This window comes from Callorhinus ursinus, unplaced genomic scaffold (assembly GCF_003265705.2).
Source record: "Callorhinus ursinus isolate GAN/ISIS: 27379988/994484 unplaced genomic scaffold, GSC_fseal_2.0 scaffold10, whole genome shotgun sequence".
NCBI lineage: Eukaryota > Metazoa > Chordata > Mammalia > Carnivora > Otariidae > Callorhinus > Callorhinus ursinus.
The window spans coordinates 77973286-77984007 of record NW_027397072.1 but is presented as its reverse complement, the minus strand read 5'-3'; the positions used below and the strand labels follow the sequence as shown (position 1 = coordinate 77984007).

The following is a 10722-nucleotide window of genomic DNA, read 5'->3' as shown; positions in this document are numbered from 1 at the left end:
AACTGGACCATTTCCTTAAACCACACACAAAAACAGACTCAAAATGGTTGAAAGACCTAAATGTGAGACAGGAGTCCATGAAAATCCTAAGGGAGAACATGGGCAGCAACCTCTTCGACCTCAGCCGCAGCAACTTCTTCCTAGAAACATCACCAAAGGCAAGGGAAGCCAGGGCAAAAATGAACTATTGGGATTTCATCAAGATAAAAAGCTTTTGCACAGCAAAAGAAACAGTCCACAAAACCAAAAGACATCCGACAGAATGGAAGAAAATATTTGCAAATGACATATCAGATAAAGGGCTAGTATCCAAAATCTATAAAGAACTTATCAAACTCAACACCCAAAGAACAAATAATCCAATCAAGAAATGGGCAGAAGACATGAAGAGATATTTTTCCAAAGAAGACATCCAAATGGCCAACAGACACATGAAAAAGTGCTCAACGTCGCTCGGCATCAGGGAAATCCAAATCAAAACCTCAATGAGATACCACCTCACACCAGTCAGAATGGCTAAAATTAACAAGTCAGGAAATGACAGATGTTGGCCAGGATGCAGAGAAAGGGGAACCCTCCTACACTGTTGGTGGGAATGCAAGGTGGTGCAACCACTCTGGAAAACAGTATGGAGGTTCCTCAAACAGTTGAAAATAGAGCTACCATACGATCCAGCCATTGCACTACTCGGTATTTACTGCAAAGATACAAATGTAGGGATCCGAAGGGGTACGTGCACCCTGATGTTTATAGGCGCAATGTCCACAATAGCCAAACTGTGGAAAGAGCCAAGATGTCCATCGACAGATGAATGGATAAAGAAGATGTGGTATATATATATACGATGGAACATTATGCAGCCATCAAAAGGAATGAGATCTTGCCATTTGCAATGACGTGGATGGAACTGGAGGGTGTTATGCTGAGCGAAATAAGGCAATCAGAGAAAGACATGTATCATATGACCTCACTGATTATGAGGAATTCTTAATCTCAGGAAACAAACTGAGGGTTGCTGGAGTGGGGGTGGGGTGGGAGGGATGCGGTGGCTGGGTGATAGACATTGGGGAGGGTATGTGCTATGGTGAGCCCTGTGAATTGTGCAAGCCTGTTGAATCACAGATCTGTACCTCTGAAACAAATAATACATTATATGTTAAAAAAAGAAGAAGAAGAAGAAGAAGAAGATAGCAGGAGGGGAAGAATGAAAGTGGGAAATCGGAGGGGGAGATGAACCATGACAGACGATGGACTCTGAGAAACAAACTGAGGGTTCTAGAGGGGAGGAGGGTGGGAGGATGGGTTAGCCTGGTGATGGGTATTAAAGAGGGCACATTCTGCATGGAGCACTGGGTGTTATGCACAAACAATGAATCATGGAACACTACATCAAAAACTAATGATGTAATGTATAGTGATCAACATAATAAAAAAATTTAAAAAAAAGATTTTCTCTTTGTCATTACTTCTGAGAAGTTTATTTCTGATATGACTTGGTGTGATTTTCTTCATGTTTCTTGTGCTTGGCATTCATTGTGTTTCTTGGATTTGTGGGTTTATAGTTTCTAACCAATTTGGAAAATTTCTGGCATTATTGTTTCAATTACACATTTATTAGGTTACTTGAATTTTTCCATGGTTCACTTATGCCTTATTTTCTGGGGTTTTGCTTGCTTGTTTATTGTTTTAATTCTCTTTCTTCTCTGTGTTACATTTTGGATAGTTTCTATTGCTGCCTTGCAGTTTACTAGTTTTTTGTTCTGTAGTGTCCTACCTGCTGTTCCTCACATTCCATGCATTTTTTACCTCATACATTGTAGTTATCATCTCTAAAAATTTTATGTGTCTTACTTGTATCTTTCATGTCTCTTTGTTTTTGAACATATCAAACACAGCTACAATAACTGTTCAATGCTCTAATACTAACATTGGAGTCAGCTATGCATATGTTTTAATTTTTCTATTTGCTTTTTCTCCTCACTATGGACCTGTATTTTCCTGCTTCTGTACATACCTGGTACTCTTGATTAGATGTCAGAAATTGTCAGTTTTACTTTTTTGGGTAATGTATAGTTTTGGTTTCTTATAATTATTCCAGGGGTTTGTTCAGGGATGCATTTAGGTTCCTTGGAAATAGATTGATCCTTTCGGGTCTTGCATTTAAGATTTTCTAGGCAGAACTGGAGCAGAATTTCCTTGTTCATATTCTTGAGACAAGACCCTTCTTTATACTCTACCTAATGCCTACTGGATTATGAGGTTTTCTAGTCTAGCTGATGTGGGTGGTCACTATTCCCTTCCCTGTGTAAGCTCAGAGAAGTCATTGTTCCCTCCAATCCTTTCAGATGATTCATTCCCCAGACTCTGGTAGGTTTCTTCAAATGTAGGCACTGATTGGTACTCTGGCTAGCCCTGGATTTAAAGTGACTCCACAGGACAGACAATAAGACAAAAAACATTCTCTAGAATGGCAATCTTGAAATGCATATCCTCAGGCCAAAATTAGAGGACAGGATAATAGAATTTTATTTACCCTTTTCCATCAGCCCATTAGAATGAAATGCTTTATCAGATGGTCCCGCGGTTATACAGTCTGAGAAGTCAGGAGACAACTACCTAGGATCTGAATTTTTCTTAAGTTTCCCACAAATGCCTGTAAACAGCAGTGGTTAACAAACTCCAAGTAGGGACCCTCTGGGATGCTTGTTAAAAATACAAATTCCTAAATTTGGCAAAATATTGATAATTATTGAATCTGACTGATGGGTACATGGGACGGGGGTCCACATACTCTTACTTTTGTGTATGTTTGAAACTTTCCATAATAATAAGCTTAGAAGAAAAACAAAATATATTAATTAAGATTCCTGGGCCTCTACACCTAGAGCCTAATTTAGCAGCTCTGAAGTGACCCAGGAATCTGCATTTTCATAAATGCCTTAGTTCAGATGGTCCTTGGACCACATTTTGCAGTACATGCAAAATGATTTTATTTGCTCAACTTAACTGTCTTTATGGCAATTTTCTCAACTAAGTTATTGTCCATTGGCCTCCAGTCTGTAATGCTCAAATAAACGAACACTCTCTTCTCAATTCATTAAGCTCTTACCTGAACAATCCCTGGAGGACACAGATCCTTACAGCCAAAATTATAAAAATGGAACTCTCCCCCAGTCAAAGAAGCAAGCTCGTTCAAAAATCCATTTGCAATCTCATCATTATAATTGAAGGAGATGGTGTAAATAGGAATTTTCTGAAAAACCTTGACTTGGTCTATAACCATTTCAGTTGGCTGAAATGATACATTTTGAGGGGGAAACAAGGAGATGGAAAGAGAGAAAAAATAAAATGTGAAAATCCTTAGTATTTGCTATAGACAGTGAGATTCTCAACTAGTAATTCCTTATACAGTGATGAATGGCTTCTTGGAAAGGTGTCAATTCAATTCAATAAACAAAGCAAACACTGCCAGATGGTAAAGTATGAAGACCAATGACTCAGCCCTTGCCTCTGAGGGCTCAAATTTGGTGGAGAAAAGAATCTGGAAGAAAGATGTGATTAACCAAATCACTCAATTTTAGGTGTACCTGAGCCTAGAGTTCATGCTTTTAAAGTGTTGGGCTATACTTTAGAGCACTGAAAGTATCAGGGTAGAACACCCTGGCTACTGGGATTCTACAGAGTGATGCTACTGGATCTCAATGCAGCTTCCAAAACATCTACTTGAAAAGAGCATTTTCTAGCTTCAGATAGGCCATAGTCAATGTGTCTCCCACAGAGTGAAAGAAGAGAGTTACTGAGGGTCTTTCCATGTGCTGGGCACTCTGTTGAGAGTATAACATGGCAGTTAATCCTCACAACCATCTTGTGAGGTAGTTAGAAAGATGAATAGTTGCCTACTAATATAAATTCCTCTCATCCTTTTTATTGGCAGAACCCTGGTTTTCTTTTCATGACAGCAATGTGCCCAGTTTAAAACAAACAAACAACACACACACATAAAAACTCATCTTCTGACACTCTTTTGCAGCTAGACTTAGCCTCGTGACCCAGTTCTGTCCCTTGAGATATAGGCAGATGTCCCAGGGAAGAGATTCCTTTTCTCTAATAAAAAGGCAAATATTTAACAAACAAACAAACAAAAAAACTCTAATGTTCTTCCCCTTCCCATCCCCCTCCACAGAAAATGGACACTGCCTAAAGATGGAGTAGCCATTTTGCAATAAGGAGGGTAGAAATAATAAACAAAGACGGTGGAGAATGAATACAAAAAGAAGCCTGTTTTCTTGGAGACATCTGTGAGTAGCTGTAGAACATAGACTACCTACTGCTGGGCTTCTTATCCATAGGAATATAAATCTCTCCATTGTTTCAGGCATCATTTGTCTGCTCCTCTACTTTTCTTCCCAGTAATATGCAACCCTACTTGGCCCAGTAAGTATGGGCCCCACATACAGAAGGAGGAATTGAGACTCAGAAGGATTCAGTTTCCTAGGGCCATCAAGCTCTTAAATAGTAAGCCTGGAATTTAAAGTCAATTTTTAGTATAAGAAGCAATGTCAAACTGTTTGTTTCCCTTCATTTGCAATAAAATTGTCTCTTAAGAAGTACTGACTCTCAGGTAATGTTTACATTACCTAACCCTCTGGAAAGAACTGATGAATTCCCCTACTATCTCTCCACCACACCACCACAGCCCAGCTGAGAACCTCCGGAAACTGCCTCTGATTGGCCTACCTCCACTTCCTCTACATTTCTCAGTGCCAGGAGTCCCTCTTTGATTAACCCAACTTGCTGGCTCCTTCAGCCAGTTCCACTGTCCACTTCCAGTTCCTATCATTTGGCCTTTAACCCTTCCTATATTTATGTTACGCGTCCTGGGAAGGCAGAGTGTAAAGGGAGACACACGACTGGCTGGCCTCGTACAGCTCACACACTGCCCAGGAAGTGGCTGGTTAAGTGGTCCCCCAGGTTCTGGTCCCATTCTAGCTACCACTGACACACAGCCTCAGTCTCTGGGTCTGGCTCCAGCATTGAGCCTGCCCCTGCTCATAAGCCCACCTTCACCTTTCATTCTTTTTCTCTCCTCTCCCCTCTGGCCATCAGCTGGTTTCTTTCTTTCTTTCTTTTTTTTAATGTTCAGTTAGCCAGCATATAGTACATCATTAGTTTTTGATGTAGCATTCAACGATTCATTAGTTGCATATAACACCCAGTGCTCATCACAACACCTGCTTCTAACCAAACAGTAACCTAAACGAGCTACCCCATCCCTCTTGTCAAATGCAAGCACAGAGCAAGGCCCTCTCTGCTGCCTCCCCTTCATTCAGCCTAGCTTCTATTTCTGAGTACCTACTATGTATCAAGCACTAAGAGCTCTGCTCATGCTGTCTACCTGTATCCTCTCTACAACCCTCTGAGGTAGGTACTATTATTATCCGTGTTTCTTACCAGCAAATCCTGGCCACTGACCCTGATACCAGAATGGAGATGCTAGCTCTAAATTCTGTTAATTTTATAGTCTTTTAGCCAGGAACTATTCTTACACTGACTTACAGCTGAGATATTTGAAAAGGGAAAGAAATTAGCATTGATTTAATACTGACTGTGGGTGCCAGGTACCACGGGTAGCGTTTTCATTTGTTCATATGCTGCCTGACATTATTTCATATATTTATTTGCTCATTGCCTACCTCCCTATAAAACACAAGCTCCACTGAAGACAGGCACCTTGTTCATCTTGCTTCCACTGTACCCCAGACTGATAGCACTGTCTGGCATATAAAAGGTACTCAAATATCTGTGGAATGCATTCATGGGAACATCATCTGATTTACTCAAAGCAACCCTGTGAGTAGGGAGTATTGGCTTTAAGCCAGAGATGAGGAAATTCACAGTACAGGACTTGCCCAAGGTCATTCAGTGCTGGGGGTGCGCTTCCAACCCAGGTCTCTAGCTCCAACACCATATCCATCATTCCATACAGCTAAAGAGCGCACAGGCATGAGAAAGTCTGTTAGGGTATCGTACTGAGCCCGCCACATGCATCCAGCCTCAGGTAGTGTTTTTCTAAACTGGCATGATGTTCTGGTACCCAGTGTGGTGGTAGAGAGCTGCAGAGAGTGGGGGCGTTGCAGAAGGAGCTCCATGCCTGCAGTGGAAAATAGCCATGCCTGACCTCCTGCCTATACCCCACCCAGATTCCTCTCCCTCGTTTATGCCCTCACAGCTTTGAAGAGGAGACTCAGAACCTGGAAGTAAACCTTTTACCACACCAGCCTCGCTGACCCTGACTCCTTCCAGCCACTCACTCTAGTAGCTCTGTTACTAGAAAGCAGTGGGCCTTCTCCCTGTGCAACGCCTACACACCACTGAAGAAGCCTTTCTCAGCCCAGAACTCCTTCATATGTTCCCCACAGAAGTCCCTTCAGTCCCTAAATGAGGCCAAGCAGCATACCTGAGAGACTCTCCCCAGTTCCCTCTTCTCTGAATCTAAACAGATGTGCAGCCAGATGACCCTTTCACCACAAATGTCAACTTGGGGTGGCAAGAAAGGCAGGGATAGGTTCTCCTAACTCTCCTAACTTCTCCTGAAGGCGGTTTGTCTGTGCAGGTGGCTCACCTGTGCCTTCTCTGTGCTCCCACCCCTTGCACAGCTCATATTAAGCTTTACCCATTCATTTTTGTTTAGAATGGTGCAGAAGCCTTCCTCACTCCCATTTTCTTGATTCCTGCTAGGGTAAGTTCCTTACTTTAAAGAAGCCTCAAAATGCAGCCAAAGACTGTGCTGGGCTGTGTCCATTCACACCTAAAGATGCCCACCGAAGGACACCTAGCAATTCCATTTTAATGACGACTAATATTACTAGAATTCTTTTAACTTGGTTAATTTAAGACTTATCTTGCTATATAATTCTTCCCTGGACATTTATAAACAAGCAGTAAGCTGGTATCTATGGAATTAAATCCTGAATATCATCTCTGTGTGTCCTTTCAAGCAGAAAATTTTGCTGAGTATTGGGAATAATAGCACTGGCCTTAACATATTCAGGTCCTACAAAGTCAGTGAAAATTCAAAAAGAAATGGAGATCGAGTGATACATCTTAATGTCCTCTACACAGAACACCAATATCAAATATTCATTTGTTTTTTGGAGAGAATATGAGGGACAACGCAGAAGAAATGGACTGTATGTGAGAAAAGGCAGATATGAACACAAAGTGCCTAATGAGGAGTTTATAAATTACTTTTCAGGTGGCCTGCATATTTCTGATTCCAATTATCATCTGTATCCACAGTTCTTCATCTCTAAGCCGACCAGAGACCCTCTGGTGAAAGCTAAGGAGGGCTATTCTCCCCAGAGAAACGTACAAGTACATTTTGTATACACTCTTGGGAGATTCCAGACCCTCAGAAGTACATGGTGCACTGTGGATCAAGAATCCTTCCCGATACACAGCTAACAGGAGTGTTACTTGGTCCATTCCTCCTGCGGGACTATTTGGTAGTATCTATCAAAATGCATACCTTTGGACTAAGTCTACTTCTCAGACTATATGCTACAGATATACATATGCAAAACGTCTGTGCACAGCTACTTTTGCAACATAGCGTATAACAGAAAGACTGAAAACAACCTCAGTGTCCATCTCTAGGAATTACTAGGCAGCTATAAAAAAAAATGAGGAAGTTCTTTATATATTAAGCAATTTTCAAGGCACATTGTTTTATTAATAAAGGTGCAAAATGTGTGTAATACAGCATCATTTATATATTTATAAAAGAGAGTATATATAAACACATTTCTGCTTGCATAACAGTCTCTGAAAGAAGATATAAGAAATTGGTAACATACATTGCCTCTTAGCTAGTGAACAGGAGGTAGGAGTGAGAACCTTCTCTGCATACCCTTTTGTACCTTTGTAATTTATACATGTGAATGTATTACTATTCAAAAATTAAATAAACAAAATTAATTTCCAAGGTAGAAGTTATATTAAATCTATATAATGGAATATGATGCAGTCATTGAGAATGATGTTTTGAAAGAATTTCTCATGACTTGTAAAAAAAATACATATATTAGATGAAACAAGGCAGAACACAAAACTGAATTATGACTGAGTTAAACTTTCTTCTTTTTTATGCTTATATGCTTATCTATATTTTCTAAATGGCCTACAGTGCAAACAGTGAAATCAGTAAGAGTTTATTAAAAAGATAAAGATCCCTTGTCCAGATGACTTTCAAATCAGAATCTCTAGCCCCCATCTTCCCCAAACACCAGCCTCATATTTCTAGGGGCCTCTGGACATCCATGGACAATAGATGCTCAAACTCGACTTCTTCCACCAGCAACTCCTGAGCTTGTTCCTTCTTTAAATTTAAATTTAAGTCAGTTACTAACATAATTATAACCCAGAAATCAGTCACATCGTGATTCCTTTTTCTCTTGCCCCCATCTTCTCACTCTGTCCTCCTCTGCTCCCAAACTGGTCACCAACTCCTTTGATGCTACTCTATTATCTCCTCTCTGAGGAGAGTCCTCTCTTCCACATTTCTGTTTCCTACCTGACATGTGCCTAAAGTACAGGTGAATGGGACCACCTGCCCCACTGAGCACCCACCCCCACTGTAGTAAAGCCTACCCACTCATTCCAGGTGACCATCAAGGACAATCTCCCCCAACCAAACTTTCCAGCTTCAACCCAACACTCTTCCATCATTGCCCTTGCTCTCAGATTGTTTCTCTGGGCAGCCCACATATTTCCACACCTCTGTTCCTTCTGCCCAGGATACCAGTAATCTCCTCTGTTCAGAAAATTCTTTCTCCTCTTTCCAGACACAGCTCAAATGTCCCCTCCTTAGTGGAACCTTCCCCAACCTTCTCTCCATCTTGTACAGCAATATTCATCACTCTGCTCCCAGACATCTCATAGCACAGACAACCCCACACCCTGTGTCAGATCAGAGTTAACCGTACATGTCTAGCATATCCTCCAAAGTGTAAATGCCCCTAAGGCAGGGGTAAAATACTATTCATGTTTGTAGCCTCAAACCTTGGCACCACACACGGAACATAAGCATGGCAGAATAAATTGGTTTTGAATAGAAAGCACAGTGATGTTGATAGGAAAATGATCCAAAATTTCACTTTACATATAACTTCTCTGCCATAAATCTAATGCTGTAATAAAATCCAGTTGCTTTACCATTTAAGCCCTGGACCATTTGAGGCAGGATATTTTACAATATTTGCCTAGCACTCTTCACATGCAAACACCTCACAATGAAGGATGCAAGTTGATACTAATTCACTTCAGCGGTTAATTTACATTGTACTGGCCTGCAAATCCATATGTTTATTTAATGCCCAGAGCATTAGTCTTTCATTCACAAAGCTCAAAAGAAGATGAACAGACTCCGCTAAAACTTTTCAAATATTTTCCAGTCAGGCTAAGCAAAACAAAGAACATTTCACTAGAAAGGCATGCTTTTGTTTAAATGATTACTAAGTTAAAATTAGGGGTAAAACCAAGGACATTGTGCAGTGACATGTTTAGATTTGGAGTCCCCAGAGGAAAAAAAAAATCAAAAAGAATCTCCTTACTCTTAGTTTGTAACAAAATATAAACCAGTCCTCAATGAAAAGGTGGGTAACGGCTTTCATGGGATTGGTCTCCAGGCCTGTGGGTGTGTGGCACATGAACAAGACATTTGCTGTCACATAAATTCTCCTCCGCATTTCAGCAAACGAATTCCTCGGTGTATTTTGTCACCTCAGTTCTGGGTCCCTAAGCCAAGGAAACATCTCTCAACAGCTTTACAAGCTGTTTCAAGCAGTTGAAAATGTCCCTCAAACCCATTCTGGGCATTTGCTTCCAGGGTACTTGTGAGTCCCTTTTTGTTCCCAACTTTGGTAAGTACCTGATCAGGTCTCCCATCTGTCAAAAGGTAGATTACTTGTGTTTCTTCATCAGCAAAAGCAATTTGCAGGGCATGCAGGGTGTTTGTGGAACTTCCGATCTACAAAGAAGAAAGAGAGAGATATCAAGCACAAACTCGAATCTCAAGAAAAATCTCACAAACAACTGTTATTTATTTTCTGCTTCAAAAAAAAAAGAGAGAAAAATACTTGTGAAGTAAAAGATAAAATTATGTTGAAATAATAATTTAAATCCAGTAATTCCAAGGAGCCAAATCCCTGGGTGTGCCAGAAAAGCCTCTATCCAGACAATTCCAGGACTGCTAAAAGCCAGGACTATGGATTTCCTGTCCTGACGACATAGCTCTTTTTTTTTTTTTCAAATTTTTTTATTGTTATGTTAATCACCATATATTACATCATTAGTTTTTGATGCAGTGTTCCATGATTGATTGTTTGTTCATAACACCCAGTGCTCCATGCAGAACGTGCCCTCTTTAATACCCATCACCAGGCTGACACATCCCCCCACCCCCCTACCCTCTAGAACCCTCAGTTTGTTTTTCAGAGTCCATCATCTCTCATGGTTCGTCTCCCCCTCTGACATACTCCCCTTTTCTTCCTCTCCTGTTATCTTCTTCTTTTCCTTTTTTCTTAAAATATGTTGCGTTATTTGTTTCAGAAGTACAGATCTGTGATTCAATAGTCTTGCACAATTCACAGCGCTCACCGTAGCACATACCCTCCCCAAAGTCTATCACCCAGCCATCCCATCCCTCCCACCCCCAACCACTCC

The 10722-nt window shown here is 40.8% G+C and overlaps 1 protein-coding gene across 11 annotated transcripts in view; it reads right to left on the bottom strand.

Moving 5' to 3' along the window:
• VWA3B (von Willebrand factor A domain containing 3B) overlaps nt 1-10722 on the bottom strand; it is a 246473-nt gene that overhangs the window by 98391 nt on the left and 137360 nt on the right. For 10 of the 11 annotated variants that reach the window (XR_012379855.1, XR_012379860.1, XR_012379858.1 and 7 more), the window contains 2 exons: nt 9929-10027; nt 3110-3292 (listed from right to left, as the gene is read on the bottom strand). Coding sequence is in view for 3 of the 11 variants with exons in the window: in XM_073897813.1 (XP_073753914.1) it covers nt 3110-3292; nt 9929-10027 (282 nt within the window). In the remaining 8 variants the exon portion in view is untranslated. The remainder of the gene's footprint in view (nt 1-3109; nt 3293-9928; nt 10028-10722) is intronic. The other variant, XR_012379857.1, reaches the window with a different exon arrangement.